Raw genomic sequence first — 16,794 nt, forward strand, 5'->3', positions numbered from 1 at the left:
TTTTGACATTTATAGCATGGCATAGTCTCTGAATTTGAGTTATATGAAGATATGTATACTATTATGTTATTTTCTGGGAAAAAGTATACAGGTTTTACAGTGAGGGGTTAGAATTGTTTTTGGTGAAATGTTTTTGAAAAGCTTTGGTTTTACTGACCCACTCTATCTTGTTTTTCGCCCCTCCAGGTTCTAGTTAGCTGCGTTGATCACCCACGAGGATTTCTACGGAGTTTTGACAGACTTCTTTAATGTAGGACTCACCTGTGGGTGATGTATTTTAGTTATGGTCTTACTCGACTGCAACTAGTGTTTATGCTCTGTTTATGTGTGTGTCCACACTTTAATTCACTCTAGCATGTTAGTCGGTTAACCTTTGCTAGTATTTGGTTTTAATTCCTTCGTAATTCTTTTAGTTTCTGCTTCCGCACTGCACTTATGGTTACGTCACACTCACGTGACGACCAGCACGCCTTGATTCTAGGATCGGGGTGTGTCAGAAAACGTAGATTACGCAAGTTCAAATCACATTGATGTTGTTAATTAGAAGATTCAGAACTAGATTAGAATAATTTCTTAATTTGCTCAATTTCCATATTGATTCACATGTTTCTGCACTATTTTTATGTCACGACTCACAAGCATTTGGTAGGACTTCTGGTTGTTTTTGCGAGAATGACAATTTCAAACATGCACGAAACAAAACAGATTTAAACACGACATGTTATAGGACTTGAGATTCACGATATTTGTAGCCGCATAAATATGAAGATTTTATGGTAGGTTATATACCTTACCAAAATTTCAACTTGTCCAAAGAATTAAGTGCATTTGATATTCGAGATGTCTCACTAATTGTGTGAATATTTCAGTTCAAATATGTCTCTAGTTATACTCAAGTTTCTCTCTAAACTGTTTGAGTACAATTTGGATCAAATTCAATACCGTCATGAACAACTTACAAACTAAACTCAAGAAATGGGATTACCAATTTACCATCATTAACCTTTTTGTTTCTTTTGACGAAAAAAAAAAAATAATGCTGGCCGGCCATGGGCCTATTTGGACTCATTCTGATGGGCCTTTTAAAAATTTAAAACCAGGCTAGTCCAATTCGTATTTGAATTTCCCAATAAGTTGAAGTATTATTTTAGGATGATGTTATCCAGACACTCATTTCTTTTTTTCATACACGTCTTTTGATTTTAGGCAATCGAATCAAATAAGTTGAATAAGATCAAATGACAAAATTAATAAGAATATGTGAGAGGTAAAAAATATGTGTGAATAGCACTACCCTTATTTTATTACTAGCTTCTTTCTTTTGCATTTGATTTTTTTTGGATACTTTATTCTATTTTTTTAAATTGGCTTAATTTTATATTTAGAATAAATTCAACAAAAAAAACCACTAACTTCTCAATAAGAAGCGGTTATTTCTTTTCAAATTTTTAATTACTAAACTGTTATTTAAAATTTACTAGAATATGCTATGCACAAACTGTCTGTTAATTTTTTGTTTTTGTTTTTAAAGTTAAAGGAGAGCAGCAAGAGAGTGAGAGATAACGTAAGAGTGAGGAGAGAGAGGATTATTTTTTATTTTTTAAAATAGATATGTTAAAATCACCTATAAGTGGGGTTTAAATAAAAAATAACAAAATTTTGTTTTGTAAAATTATGTTACTGCCTTTAACTTTTTTATTGTAATAATAATTTTTTCATCTTCTTTCAATTGACAAAAAAAATTCTATTAATATGTAGTTTAGTTAAGATAAACAAAAAGCCTTTTTGCATAAGTAATGTTCCAACAAAGTTTATTATTATTTTTCTTTTTTTTTTCCGCTTTTCTTCTTATTTTTTTGCTAATTTTTCTGGTTTGTTTAATTTTTTTTTACAAAAATACCTTTGGAGATGAGAAATCAAATTTTCACGTTAGTTTTGGATTTTTTTTTAATTCAGGGGTTTTTTAGTCCAATTGTTTCTTGTGACACCTTGTGACTTTAATGTAAAGTTCTGGCTTCCTAATGATAAAAATATTTTTTTTAACAAACGATATTATTTGTACTAAGAGAAAAGGTGAGCTAAGCTTCACATTGCCTAGCAATAATGTGGTTTAAATTCACCTTTAGTGATAATTGAAACTAAAAATTAGAAGTGAAAAGGAATACTACTAAACCAGAATATTAAGTGGTAAAAATGAAGATAAATTAGTAATATTATTATTTTTATGTACAAACCTAGTAGAAAGAAACTCATTAACTTCCCGACCATTTTACAGAGTATCCTCTTTCCAATTTTATAGAATTACATTTTTTTTTTGGGATAGTGCTAGGAAACCACCTAGTAAAAGGAAACTTATTTTCGTCGACTCATTTGACTTTCCGACGATTTTACAGTTTTTTTCTTTCAAATTTATAAAATTATATTTTTTTAATAATGTTAAGAAAATCAAAATTTTAAATCAAATTTGCAAGTTAAAAGATATTTCATCAATTAAAAACATCATGCTAATTGATATTCAATGAATAATCTAATCTCTACTAATTAATAAAATATTTTTTGTCAACCAAAAAATGATGAAAAGACAAATTAGTCTTTTATCACAAAAAAAATGATGGGTAATAATGTAATTTCACATGTCCAAATTTTATTGTTTTTTGTTGAAGTCTCACCTACGAGTGATGTTAAAATACCTCAAATATTTATATAAAAAAAACCAAAAAAAAAAAAAACCTCCCACTCCTCCACGTTCTCTCTTTCTCCCGCTCTCTCCCTCTCTCTCCCTCTCTCTCCTTCTCATTTTCTAACAAAATGTGTTTAAATATACAAAGTGTGTAGGCAAATACTAGTCAACTACAACTTAGTTTATAAATTCACCTTAAAAAATTTAGTTTTCTTAACATTACATTTTTTTTTTGTTTTAATATTTCATTAAAACAAACAAAAAAATCACAGCGGAAACGAAAAAGGCCCCAAAAAACAGAGATTAGGCCCAAACAGAAACAAAGCTCAAAGAAGAAGAAAACCCTAGCAGCAGAGAAACTGTTGAAGTCGTCGTCCCCATCGCCGCACTGGTGAGCCAAACGGATGAACGGCTGCAGGGATCCAGAAGAAGATAAGGTCAAGCAAGAAAACTCCCAAGAAAACTCCCAACACAGCACGTCCAACAGATCCACGAGATAAACCAAAAGACAGCCCAAAAAGTGCAGGACACGAATGCTCCATCATCCTCCACGAACCCAACATCACCGCACCGGTGAGCCAAACAGAATCATATCTTTGGGTACATTTTTTCCAGCCGATCGTTTAACTCCCAACTCCAAAAGCTGACGCTTAATTACATTTTTTCCAGCCGATCGTTTAACTCCCAACTCCAAAAGCTGACGCTTAATCGGCCATTTCAGCTTTTACGTTGCATTAGGCGAGTCGGTAGTTGACCATCTGCTGTGGATATTGTCCCTGTCAGATGTCAATGGCTGCTTCTTCGTCTTCCTCATGGAAATACGACGTCTTCCTGAATTTCAGAGGCGAAGACACTCGCAAGATCTTCGTCGGCCATCTCTACAGAGCTCTGGATCAGAAAGCAATCAACACCTTCATCGACGCGGAAAAGCTCAGAAAAGGCAACGACCTTTCGGAACTCCTTTCAGCCATCGAAGAGTCAAGGATTTCGATCGTGGTTTTCTCCCAGAACTACGCTTCTTCGACGTGGTGCTTGAAAGAACTGGTCAAAATCCTGGCGTGCATGGATACAAAGAATCAGATAGTGGTGCCGATCTTCTACCAAGTCGATCCATCTGAAGTTCGTAAGCTCAAGAGAAGTTTTGCAGAAGCTTTTGCTCAACACGAACGCGAATCGAACGCCGAAATGGAAGAGGTGAAGAGCTGGAGGTCCGCACTAACCAGAGCCACCAATTTATCCGGATGGGATTCGCGAAAATACGAGTAATTACTGTTCAATTATATTCTTAATTACTATTGAATTGGGATTTTTAAAGCATCTAGTTTAATTCGGTGCTGTTTTTCATATTTCACAGGGATGATGCCAAGCTTATTGAGGAAATTGTGGATGACATATTTAAGAGATTGATCCATGTCTCCTCAAGCAAAGATAATGGCTTGGTTGGAATGGATTACCACATAGATAAAGTGAATTCACTGTTACGTCCTGGGGTGAATGATGTTTTCACTGTTGGAATATGGGGTATGGGAGGTATAGGCAAAACCACCATCGCTCGCGCTGTTTATGATGAAATCGCTTGTCAATTTGAAGCTTGCTGCTTTCTCGAAAATATCAAGGAAGGCTTCTCGAAAAATGGTGCAGCACATATGCAGGAAGTGCTTCTTTCTAGAATCTTGAAGGAAAAGGTGCAGAGTTTAGGCACGTTGGATCGAGGTTCCAGAGTGATAATGGAAAGGCTACAAAGGAAAAAAGTGTTCATTGTTCTTGATGACGTTGATGAATTATCCCAAATCGAAGCCTTACTTGGAGAGCAGCATTCATTTGGCGGTGGAAGTCGGGTCATTATAACAACTAGAGATAAACAATTATTAAGTGGAGCTGGTGCTGTATATGAGCCCGAGAACTTAAGGGAGCCAGAAGCTCTTAAACTCTTCAAGCAGTATGCCTTCAGAACAAACCAACCCACCAGAGTTTATGATCAGCTCTCAAGGGATGTCATACAATATGCTCAAGGTCTGCCTTTAGCACTCAAAGTGTTGGGAGCTTTTCTTGATAACAAAACATTGCCCGAGTGGGAAGATGTGTTAGAAAAAATAAGGAAGATCCCGCAAAGGGGAATTCATAATGTGCTTAAAACAAGCTTCGATGGACTGGATGATTCAGAGAAGAATGTCTTTCTAGATATTGCATGTTTCTTGAAAGGAATGGATATAGACATGGCAAAAAAAATTCTGGACAGTTGTGGCTTCTATCCCCATACTGGAATAAGAGTTCTAATTGATCGAGCTCTAATATCTGTCTCAGAGTGGGGGACACTGGAGATGCATGATTTACTAGAGGAAATGGGTCGGGAAATCGTTCGCCAAGAATCTATCAAAGAGCCTGGGAGAAGAAGTAGGTTGTGGAGTTATGAAGATGTTCATCATGTGCTGACTAAAAATACAGTGAGATATCTTTTTCTTATGCAATGTTTAGTAGAAAACTTCAGCTTTTGACCAAAATCTATTTTATAGCAAACATGCATTGTTTATAATATTCAATAAGGTTGTCAGTGTTTTCCTTCACTTTAAATTACATTGTTGGTTTATCCAGGCTACAGAAGCAGTTGAAACCATAATCCTGGATTCGGCAATCTTGAAAGAGGGATGCTCAAATACTGAAGCTTTTGTTAGTATGACAAAACTAAGACTGCTCATGATCGGTGATGACGCTGATATTTACACCAAGCATTTTTACAAATATCATCTTGCAGTCAGGGATTCATTTGGCCATCAAACTCCAAGTGATTGCTTCATAGAACACTGGATTGCGGACTTAAAGTTCCAATCTTCTCAATTGAGGTGCCTCATCTGGCGTGATTGCCCCCTAAAGTCTTGGCCATCCAACTTTCAGTTCAAGAATCTTGTAAACCTTGACATGAGCTATAGTTGCATCGAACAACTTTGGAAAGGAGCTGAGGTACGATTTTTCATTTACGTAAATTTATTATTTTCAAAGTTTAGGTTCTGAGTTGTGCATGTTTTCTTGGACTTTTTAACAGCCTCTGGAAAAGTTGAAATTCATCAATTTATGTCATTGTCAATACCTTAAGAAAACCCCTGACTTCACAAGGGCTACAAGTCTTGAGGAACTGAGATTCGAAAATTGTACAAGGTTATGTGAGGTTGACCCATCCATTTCAGCTTTGAAAAACCTTGCTATATTGAGTCTAACTTGGTGCATTGATCTTAAGATTCTTCCGAGCATCACTGGTATGAAGTCTCTTAAAACCATTCGTCTTTCCGGTTGCTCAAGCCTTGAGAAGTTTCCTGAGATTTCAGATGTTATGGAGAAGCTATCAGAGTTATATTTAGGTGGGACTGCAATTAAAGAACTGCCTTCATCAATTAATAAACTCACGGGCCTTGCTACTTTGGACCTACGAGGCTGTCGAGAACTCAAGAGCCTGCCGAGCAGCATTCATATGGGATCTCTTCAAACCTTTAATCTTTCTGGTTGCTCAAACCTTGAGATGTTTCCAGTGATTTCAGAAGTTATGGAGGAGCTATCAGAGCTTCATTTAGATGGGATTGCAATTAAAGAACTGCCTTCGTCAATTAATAAACTCACGGGCCTTACTGTTTTGGACCTATCTGGGTGTCAAGAACTCAAGAGCCTGCCGAGCAGCATTCATATGAGATCTCTTCAAACCCTTAATCTTTCTGGTTGCTCAAACCTTGAGAAGTTTCCTGAGATTTCAGATGTTATGGAGAAGCTATCAGAGTTATATTTAGGTGGGACTGCAATTAAAGAACTGTCTTCGTCAATTAATAAACTCACGGGTCTTCCTGCTTTGGACCTACGTGGCTGTCAAGAACTCAAGAGCCTGCCGAGGAGCATTCATATGAGATCTCTTCAAACCCTTAATCTTTCTGGTTGCTCAAACCTTGAGAAGTTTCCTGAGATTTCAGATGTTATGGAGAAGTTATCAGAGTTATATTTAGGTGGGACTGCAATTAAAGAACTGTCTTCATCAATTAATAAACTCACGGGCCTTGCTACTTTGGACCTACGAGGCTGTCGAGAACTCAAGAGCCTGCCGAGCAGCATTCATATGGGATCTCTTCAAACCCTTAATCTTTCTGGTTGCTCAAACCTTGGGAAGTTTACAGAAATTTCAGATGTTATGGAGAAGCTATCAGAGTTATATTTAGCTGGGACTGCAATTAAAGAACTGTCTTCGTCAATTAATAAACTCACGGGCCTTACTGTTTTGGACCTATCTGGGTGTCAAGAACTCAAGAGCCTGCCGAGCAGCATTCATATGAGATCTCTTCAAACCCTTAATCTTTCTGGTTGCTCAAACCTTGAGAAGTTTCCAGAGATTTCAGATGTTATGGAGAAGCTATCAGAGTTATATTTAGATGGGACTGCAATTAAAGAACTGCCTTCGTCAATTAATAAACTCACGGGCCTTACTGTTTTGGACCTATATGGGTGTCAAGAACTCAAGAGCTTGCCGAGCAGCATTCGTGTGGGATCTCTTCATACCCTTTTTCTTTCAGGCTGCTCAAAACTTGAGAAGTTTCATGAGATTTCAGATGTTGTGGAGGAGCTATCAGAGCTTCATTTAGATGGGACTGCAATTAAAGAATTGCCTTCGTCAATTAATAAACTCACAGGTCTTCTTACTTTGGACCTACGAGGCTGTCGAGAACTCAAGAGCCTGCCGAGCAGCATTCATATGGGATCTCTTCAAACTCTTAATCTTTCTGGTTGCTCAAACCTTGAGAAGTTTACAGAGATTTCAGATGTTATGGAGAAGCTATCAGAGTTATATTTAGCTGGGACTGCAATTAAAGAACTGTCTTCGTCAATTAATAAACTCACGGGCCTTATTACTTTGGACCTGAAAGGTTGTCGAGAACTCAAGAGCCTGCCGAGCAGCTTTCATATGGGATCTCTTCAAACCCTTAATCTTTCTGGTTGCTCAAACCTTGAGAAGTTTCCAGAGATTTCAGATGTTATGGAGAAGCTATCAGAGTTATATTTAGATGGGACTGCAATTAAAGAACTGCCTTCGTCAATTAATAAACTCACGGGCCTTACTGTTTTGGACTTATATGGGTGTCAAGAACTCAAGAGCTTGCCGAGCAGCATTCGTATGGGATCTCTTCATACCCTTTTTCTTTCAGGCTGCTCAAAACTTGAGAAGTTTCCAGAGATTTCAGATGTTATGGAGAAGCTATCAAAGCTTTATTTAGATGGGACTGCAATTAAAGAACTGCCTTCGTCAATTAATCAACTCAGGGGCCTTACTGTTTTGGACCTATCTGGGTGTCTAGAACTCAAGAGCCTGCCCTGCAGCATTCATATGGGATCTCTTCAAACCCTTAATCTTTCTGGTTGCTCAAAATTTGAGAAGTTTCCAAATATTTCAGATGTTATGGAGAAGCTATCACAACTTTATTTAGGTGGGACTACCATTAAAGAACTGACTTTGTCAATTAATAAACTCACGGGCCTTACTGTTTTGGATCTATCTGGGTGTCAAGAACTCAAGAGCCTGCCGAGCAGCATTCGTATGGGATCTCTGCAAACCCTTATTCTTTCAGGCTGCTCAAAATTTGAGAGGTTTCCAGAGATTTCAGGAATGGAGATGCTATCAGAGCTTCATTTAGATGGGACTGCAATCAAAGAACTGCCTTCATCAATTAATAAACTCACGGGCCTTCGTCATTTAGATGGAGTCCAATCACGTGATTCTTGGGTACCAGGGCAGCAGCATCGCATCAGAAGGTGTGGAGTTCGTCTCTTTTATGCCAATAGTGAAGAGATGCATAACCAAAGCATGACACAGCCTGACTATCCATCATGAAAATTCTGAAGCGGAATTTCGTGCTTTTGGCAGATCACTGGTAAGAGTTGCTCATTCTAAGAGGAACCGTGAGGGGTGTTGCTATAATGCGGCTGAACAAAGTTGAGGTCAGGCCCGGCCCAGGCGCAGTGCAACAGGGGCAATTGTCCAGGGCCCAAAGTTGAATGGGGCACCCAAAAAACAAAATCCAAATAATTAGGTATAAAAAAAAATTTGTCCAAAGCCCAAAATAAAGGCTGTAGGCGATAACTTGTCCAGGTTTTGGGGATTAAAAATCAATATAACATAAAGGGTATCTGAAGGGGACAAGTCGTCCAGGTTTTGGGCATGGAGGAGAGGCATAAGATTCAAGTTTTTCAAAGGGAGCTCCCTCTCTGCTTGGAGCTTGTCACCCAACTGCCCAAGCCCAAGGTACTACGGAGAACACAAACCCTTCTCAAATTTCAGCTTAATTTTTGTGTTCTAAGTCGGAAGCTTCGTTTCTTTTGCTTGAATTGTTCTGGTTTCTGTTTTCAAAATTGGGGTTTTTTTTGTAGCTATTGAGAGGTGCAAGCAGCAGATTTCAGATGCAACCGCAAATTACCTGCATGGACAATCTAAGTGTTCTGAGCAGACTTCAAGTGAGGGGCATGTTTTTGAGGAATTCATTCCATTAACACGGATTTCATACAACTCCAGATGCACCACTCGAAGAGGTATAAAAAAAAGACTCCACCTTCATCAATTTTAGTAAATTTTGTGACTGCCCTTTTGTTTGGTTGCTTATAAAATTTGAGGTGAAGAAGTGGAAAGTATTGATTTTTAGGTGTAGGGTAATGGCAGGAGGAGCAAGTTAAAGGCTATAGTGATGGAGATGAAGAGAAATGGGGTGCTTTTCAGCCTTTCCAAAGGAAAAAAAAAGCATTGGAAAGACAAATGGACCGGTGGCTAAAGAACCTTCTTCGGCTCCGGCTACTAGTTCCACCACGGACACCGTGAGTGGAGACAGTGGTGGGAACAACAAGAACAAAGAGAAAGATGGACAGGGAAACGAAGGCGAAACTGGTCACCGGAGTTGCACCGCCGGTTCTTGCATGCTCTTCTCTTCAACAACTTGGTGGTTCACATGGTATGCAGTTGAGATTAATTTAGTGGGATATGTTATTTTATATGATTGGATGAATATGTGATTGGATTGTGATGTATTGGATGTGTTTAATGCGTTCTGCGTATATGTGATTTTCCATCTGTTTTTAATCATAATTTGGTTGATGTGAAAAATTTTGCACATACATGATAGAAATTGGAAGGCATTTTGCATGCTACTAGTGATAATTTTTTTACACATACATGTGATTAAGCTCGCAAAATATTTATTTTAAACATATGTTTCTGTACTAAAAAGGGCACATTTTGAACTTTCGCACTGGGCATCAAAAAACTCAGGACCGGCCCTGGTTGAGGTGAAACCCCCGACGTGGAGGATTTATATCCTAAAAGATTGGTACTTCCTGATGGGGCAAAGGAAAACTGAAGAGAATAATTCCTGTGTGTTGGATTTGACTGCTCAGTTCTGTTGGGTCTCGACCCTTTCTTACGCGGACCTAAAACCAAACTGTTGTGGCTCTTTAGTTGGCATGTGCGGATCACATGCTAGGTCTTTTTAGCGCTCATAATATAAAGCCTCACATTGTGCAATTTGGACGAGAGGTTGAACCGAAGCAGCTGCACTAGTATGACGGGAAGAGGAGCCGAAACCCAATAGAAGAGAGAAATAATTCGGAGCTGCTGCATTTTTATTTTTTTTTGGTAAGAGTGAAACCAGTTAGAGATTGTTGTAGTTGCAGAGAGACAAATATTTTGTTTCTAATTCGTTTATTCGCTCATCTATTTGTGTGTATTTGAGTGTATTTTGGGTTTGAGTTTGAGAGCTTTCTTTGTAATCTCGTTTTGTTTATTAGTGGAACTTCCTCACTGTCCTTAAACTGGATGTAGGTTTATGCCGAACCAGTATAAATCTTTGTGTCATTTTGAATTGTTTGGTTTTTCATATTTTTTCGTATTAGTTTATTGGTTTCAAATTAGCGCTTCCACACAACACTCTAAACCCAGTGAAGGTGGAGAGGAGCTTCTTGTATTTGGAAGTGCCAATCAGATAATTTGTCATCCAATTTGACATTGTCAGGAAGTGGAGTGGAGATTGTTGTAATGTTAATTCAACATTAGAACAAGAGAAATAGCTCGATGTGCTGAAATTGAAGAATTCAGTTGCAAACAACACATTTATGTTGCTCATCAGAACAAGATAAATTAGAATAATTAAGTTTTTAATTGCCCAATTATTCCATCCCATATGAATTTAGAATCTGGAGGACGTGTTTCTGCTTTGTTTTCAAATGTCCTAAGCACTTTGTAGAGCTGTGGCAACTTTGCAGCCACAAGACATCAATACCAATTACCAAGTACCCTTAATTACTCTTCCAAATGTCTCATATACTCTTCGTGTTGACGCGAACGAGAGAATTTTCAATGTGCTTGGCACACGGCTTGGTACATCAAGTTTTATAATATAATTAGCTGGAAATTTGAAATATTTTTTTAATGAATTGTATCATGACTCATGGTGTTCGAGTAATGTGCCGGCCACACAAAAAAAATTCTTGACATGAACACAATCAAAGGCATTGCTGTTAGTTACTCATAAGAATACAAAGGTTACATGAAAGAAAAAGATTAGACTTCTCATTCCACGTTCAACTTAAATGAATTGCACACGAGTTACTTAGTTACACAATTATGTAAACGTACTAAAGTGTGCACAGCTTTCGGATTAGGTGGGTTGGATGTAGACACAAACTCTTATTAACCATTTTAAATGGGTCAACACGATTATGCCCGACTCAAACAAATTTATTTTTTGTCTTTTCCAAGTCGAATTGTCGAATATGTCTAAAATTGTTACCTCTACTCTTTCTTGGCACTTTCTACCTAAATTCGAGCAAAAACAATGAAAGTTACATCCGAACAAAAATACAATAAAAGATACATCATCCAACAACTTTCATATTTTTAATAGAAAAACACGCATGTAAGTGGCCTTTACAATGGTAGAGAAAAGTACTACGGTGGGAGCTAGCACCATGGATAGAGATTTTCCAGCCACTGTGAAGCTCGGAAATGGCAGGACTATTACCGGGGTTTCGCTCTACAGGGGAAGGATGATGCTGTCAACAAACAAGCAATACCCTGTTGTGTATTTGGGAAGCAATTCAACTAGTCCTAATCCGAGCTCGCTGTGTTTGGAGGGGACGTTGGATCGCCGAGTTGTGGCCGGAAAGATTGTGATTTGCGACCGTGGGATTAGTCCTAGAGTGCAGAAGGGAGAGGTGGTGAAAGAAGCCGGAGGAGTTGGGATGATCTTGGCAAACACAGCTGCAAACGGAGAGGAGCTTGTGGCGGATTGCCACCTTGTTCCGGCGGTTCCTGTGGGAGAGAACGAAGCAAAGGGAATCAAGCATTATGCTTCAACAAGCCCGAGAGCCACCGCAACTCTAACATTTCTTGGAACTAGAGTTGGGGTTAGACCGTCGCCTGTGGTGGCAGCGTTTTCATCCAGAGGGCCAAATCTGGTAAGCCTTGAGATTCTCAAGCCGGATATGGTGGCACCAGGAGTGAACATCCTCGCCGCTTGGACAGGCGCATTAGGCCCGTCCAGCTTGCCAGCAGATCGTAGAAGGGTGAAGTTCAATATACTGTCCGGGACTTCAATGTCCTGCCCCCATGTGAGCGGCATTGCCGCTCTGCTCAAGGCAAGGCACCCGGATTGGAGTCCGGCGGCAATAAAGTCCGCCTTGATGACAACCGCTTATGTCCACGACAACACGCGAAAGCCTCTACAAGACTCCTCAGCAGCTTCAATTTCAACCCCGTACGATCACGGTGCAGGGCACATAAACCCGGGGAGGGCTCTTGACCCGGGATTGATTTACGACATTGAGGCGCATGACTATCTTGAATTCCTCTGCACACAAAGGCTAACACCAACACAGCTCAAAGTTTTTACCAAGTACTCAAACAGAAGTTGCAAGAACAATCTAGCCAGTCCCGGGGACTTGAACTATCCGGCACTCTCGGTTGTGTTCCCGGAGAGAACAAATGTTTCTGTTTTGACACTTCACAGAACTGTCACTAACGTTGGCCCTGCGGTTTCGAATTACCACGCCATTGTTTCACCGTTCAAAGGTGCTTATGTGAAAGTCGAGCCTCGGACGCTGAAATTCACCAAAGCCAATCAGAAGCTGTCATACAAAATCATCTTCACTACGAAATCCCGGCAGGCAGTCCCGGAGTTCGGCGGGTTGGTGTGGAAGGATGGAGTGCACAGGGTGAGAAGCCCCATTGTTGTAGTGTGGCTGCCACCACTATAAATCCTGCACCGGATTAATTTTAATGTGTGTTTTATTAATGCTCTTTTGAATAAACAAATTTTCTGTAATAGTTAGCATCCTTCCTCTGCTTCTTGCTGTGATCTTCTAGCTACTGTCAACCTTAGAACACAAGCGAAACAACGATGTGTAGTGAAAACGTAGATTACGCAAGTTCAAATCACATTGATGTTGTTAATTAGAAGATTCAGAACTAGATTAGAATAATTTCTTAATTTGCTCAATTTCTATATTGATTCACATGTTTCTGCACTATTTTCATGTCACGACTCACAAGCATTTGGTAGGAGTTCTGGTAGTTTTTGCGAGAATGACAATTTCAGACATGCACGAAACAAAACAAATTTAAACACGACACGTTATAGGACATGAGATTCACGATATTTGTAGCCGCATAAATATGAAGATTTTATGGTAGGTTATACCTTACCAAAATTTCAACTTGTCCAAAGGATTAAGTGCACTTGATATTCGAGATGTCTCACTAATTGTGTGAATATTTCAATTCGAATATGTCTCCAGTTATACTCAAGTTTTTCTCCGAACTGTTTGAGTACAATTTGGATCAAATTCAATACCGTCATGAACAGCTTACAAACTAAACTCAAGAAATGGGATTACCAATTTACCAGCATTAACCTTTTTGTTTCTTTTGACGAAAAAAAAAAAAATTTAATGCTGGCGGGACGTGGGCCTATTTGGACTCATTCTGATGGGCCTTCTAAAAATTTAAAACCAAGCTAGTCCAATTCGTATTTGAATTTCCCAATACGTTGAAGAATTATTTTAGGATGATGTTATCCAAACACTCATTTCTTCCTTTCATACACTTCTTTTGATTTTAGGCAATCGAATCAAATAAATTGAAGAAGATCAAATGACAAAATTAATAAAAATATGTGAGAGGTAAAAAATATGTGTAAATAGCACTACCCTTATTTTATTACTAGCTTCTTTCTTTTGCATTTGATTTTTTTTGGATACTTTATTCTTTCTTTTTTTAAATTGGCTTAATTTTATATTTAGAATAAATTCAACAAAAAAAAAACTATTAACTTCTCAATAAGAAGCGGTTATTTCTTTTTAATTTTTTAATTACTAAATTGTTATTTAAAATTTACTAGAATATGCTACGTACAAACTGTCACTTGTTGTGGTCTATTTTTATCTGACAGAGAGACTAAGGCCGTCGGCAGAGAAAGAGAGGAGAGATGTGTGTTTGTAGAATTGTAGGGGAATGTATGTGTTGTTATCCCTCCTACATTGTGCCTTTATTTATAGTAGTAAATGGAGAGAAGATATTCCTTCTCCTCCAAGTAATACAAGTTGTAATAGGAAAGGATAACTAGAATCAAATCTAATATAGGATTTACACAATCATACTTATTCTAGGAATGTTTACAACACTCCCCCTTGAGTGTGCAAATACTTAAGGTAGATTCAGCATCATGCAAAAGTTGAGAAAGTCGACTCGTCGACATTGATTCAAAGGAACAACGCTTATTCTCAATAAGGTAGGAACTTGCATAAGTAGTAAGTGTCACTAAAAAAACCCTAAGGCTATGGCAAAAACCCGAGTAGGGACAAAATTCATAGTCTAAGGAAAAATGCGTGAGAAATGCAAAGTCAAAAGAAATGTCTACAGGACGTCATCAGGGATATGACCAGCCCAAGGTGGGTGCCTCGTTAAAACCTAGTTAGGTAGCAAAAACCCAGTGGGAAAAATGCTTCTAATCGTAGGGAAAAAGAGTACATTAAGATCAAGCAAGTATCCAGAAGATACTCCCCCTAAGTTTGACATAATTCCAAAGAGAAATAGCAAAGTTACAACTCAGAAAGTTTATGCATACCAATTCCATGAGCAAGCTTCTGAAACGTCGCCTTCGGTAGTGATTTGGTGAAGAGGTCGGCCAGATTGTCTTGTGATCGGATTTGCATGACTTCAATCTTCTGATGTTCTTGTTGTTGATGTGTAAAGAAGAACTTCGGCGCAATATGCTTGGTGTTGTCTCCTTTGATGTAACCCTTCTTGAGCTGTTCGATGCAAGCTGCGTTGTCTTCAAAAATCGTCATCGCGGCATTAACGGCATGATGAAGATCACAGGAGCTTCGAATATGACCCACTACTACTCTCAACCAAAAGCATTCCCGAGTTGCTTCATGTAAGGCGAGAATTTCAGCATGGTTAGACGAAGTGGCAACTAAGGTCTGTTTAGTTGACCTCCAAGATATTGTGGTGCCTCCAACGGTAAAGACATAACCCGTTTGAGAACGCGTCTTGTGGATCAGATAAGTATCCAGCGTCGGCATAACCAACAAGGCGAGAATCAACCCGACGAGCATAGGGTGCGGCATCACTCGAGGATTCGTAGGGATAGAATAAGCCCAAATCCGTAGTACCCTTAAGGTAACGGAAGATGTCTTTCACGCCAGTCCAATGTCTGCGTGTTGGTGCATTAATGTATCTTGCCAAAAGATTAACAGCGAAGGAGATGTCGGGTCTAGTGCATTGAGTTAAGTACAATAAAGCGCTTATCGCACTTAGATAAGGAACTTCAGGTTCTAGAATCTCTTCATCATCCTCCTTCGGACGGAAGGGATCTCGCTTTGCATCTAGCGTACGAACGACCATAGGAGTACTCGAAGACTTCGCTTTATCCTCATTAAAACGGCGCAACACCTTTTGGGTGTAGTTCGATTGATGTACTAAGATTTCATCCGAACAATGCTCTATCTCGAGACCGAGACAGTATCGAGTCTTACCTAGATCTTTCATCTCAAATTCCGAGTTCAGGTGCGAAGCAGTTCTCGCTAGCTCTTCAGGAGTTCCGATGAGATTCATGTCATCGACATATACTGCAACAATCGCAAATCCGGAATGTGACTTCTTAATGAACACACAAGGGCATAGTTCGTTGTTCACATATCCCTGACTAGTCAAATACTCACTCAAACGGTTATACCACATTCTTCCGGATTGTTTCAAACCGTATAGTGAACGCCTCAGCCGAATTGAGAGCGTGTTCCGGGGTTTGGACATATTTGAACCAGTCAATGTAAGTCATTCGGGAACTTTCATATAAATTTCCGTATCAAGATCCCCATAGAGATACGCGGTTACTACGTCCATCAGCTGCATATCCAGTTTTTCGGAAACTACCAAACTGATAAGGTATCGAAAAGTAATCACATCCATAACGGGTGAGTAAGTTTCGTCATAGTCAATCCCGGGGCGTTGTGAGAAACCTTGTGCTACTAATAAGTCTCATTTTGCATGCATTTATATCTACCTTATTGGGCGTCTTTGTGATGTTTTTTTTATTAAGCTAGTTGCATTTTACATTATTTGGTGTTAGTGTGTAGCCAAGTGTGTATTTGGATCAATGGGAAGGCAAATGAAGTAAAAACATTCCTTTTGGTAGCTGAGCATTATTCCAAATGTGGAGAGGATTCTAGGGAGTTAATTTGAAGTCCAAATGAAGAATCTAGGAAACATTTGGCTGCTGGAATTTCAGGAAAGGATGTGGAAGTGTTAAGTGGTGAAATTCGGCCATATTGGGTGATTCTAAACAAGGCAAAAACATTGAAGTCAGATTATGTGGTTCTAACACCAAAACATGCATTCACATGCATGTTCACAACCTGGCCGTGCATTCCATTACCTTTCCAGCTCCCTTTTGCACCAAGAACATGCACTTCCATTACTTAATTCACATTATGCCATCCCAGCTCCCTCATGCCCATGCCGTGCACTGTCATACCTTTTCCAGATTTGTACAACCAATTCCAGGTTGTCCATTTCAGCTTTGCAGCCAATACACATGCATGTTCAA

At 38.9% G+C, this 16,794-nt stretch overlaps 2 protein-coding genes across 10 annotated transcripts; both read left to right on the plus strand.

Moving 5' to 3' along the window:
- Nucleotides 1-2,849: 2,849 nt before the first annotated feature.
- On the plus strand, nt 2,850-10,551 carry LOC103406534 (disease resistance protein RPV1-like). 9 transcript variants are annotated; one of them, XM_070820052.1, is made up of 8 exons: nt 2,992-3,253; nt 3,350-3,942; nt 4,035-5,124; nt 5,273-5,638; nt 5,721-8,948; nt 9,074-9,232; nt 9,360-9,645; nt 9,963-10,551. In XM_070820052.1, exons 2-5 carry the CDS (start codon nt 3,464-3,466, stop codon nt 8,535-8,537), a joined length of 4,752 nt encoding a protein of 1,583 aa, XP_070676153.1. In that variant the 5' UTR covers nt 2,992-3,253; nt 3,350-3,463; the 3' UTR covers nt 8,538-8,948; nt 9,074-9,232; nt 9,360-9,645; nt 9,963-10,551. The 9 variants fall into 9 exon arrangements, with proteins under 9 accessions (XP_070676132.1, XP_070676135.1, XP_070676130.1 ...); XM_070820038.1 differs by having other exon boundaries at nt 3,002-3,253; nt 9,349-9,645; nt 9,922-10,551; XM_070820031.1 differs by having other exon boundaries at nt 2,850-3,942; nt 9,343-9,645; nt 9,922-10,551.
- A 1,083-nt stretch (nt 10,552-11,634) lies between these two features.
- On the plus strand, nt 11,635-13,216 carry LOC114825111 (subtilisin-like protease SBT1.3). The gene has a single exon (XM_029103460.2). It carries the CDS (start codon nt 11,657-11,659, stop codon nt 12,941-12,943), a length of 1,287 nt encoding a protein of 428 aa, XP_028959293.2. The 5' UTR covers nt 11,635-11,656; the 3' UTR covers nt 12,944-13,216.
- The last annotated feature ends 3,578 nt before the right edge of the window (nt 13,217-16,794 follow it).

The sequence above is a fragment of the Malus domestica genome, chromosome 01, assembly GCF_042453785.1.
Source record: "Malus domestica chromosome 01, GDT2T_hap1".
Lineage (NCBI taxonomy): Eukaryota > Viridiplantae > Streptophyta > Magnoliopsida > Rosales > Rosaceae > Malus > Malus domestica.

Bases quoted from the DNA above. Each gene is read 5' to 3' on its own strand.
- LOC114825111 (XM_029103460.2), top strand. From the start codon at position 11,657: ATGGATAGAGATTTTCCAGCCACTGTGAAGCTCGGAAATGGCAGGACT.
- LOC103406534 (XM_070820031.1), top strand. From the start codon at position 3,464: ATGTCAATGGCTGCTTCTTCGTCTTCCTCATGGAAATACGACGTCTTC. The intron at 3,943-4,034 runs GTAATTACTGTT...CATATTTCACAG, and splicing joins TGGGATTCGCGAAAATACGA to GGATGATGCCAAGCTTATTG. The intron at 5,639-5,720 runs GTACGATTTTTC...ACTTTTTAACAG, and splicing joins AACTTTGGAAAGGAGCTGAG to CCTCTGGAAAAGTTGAAATT.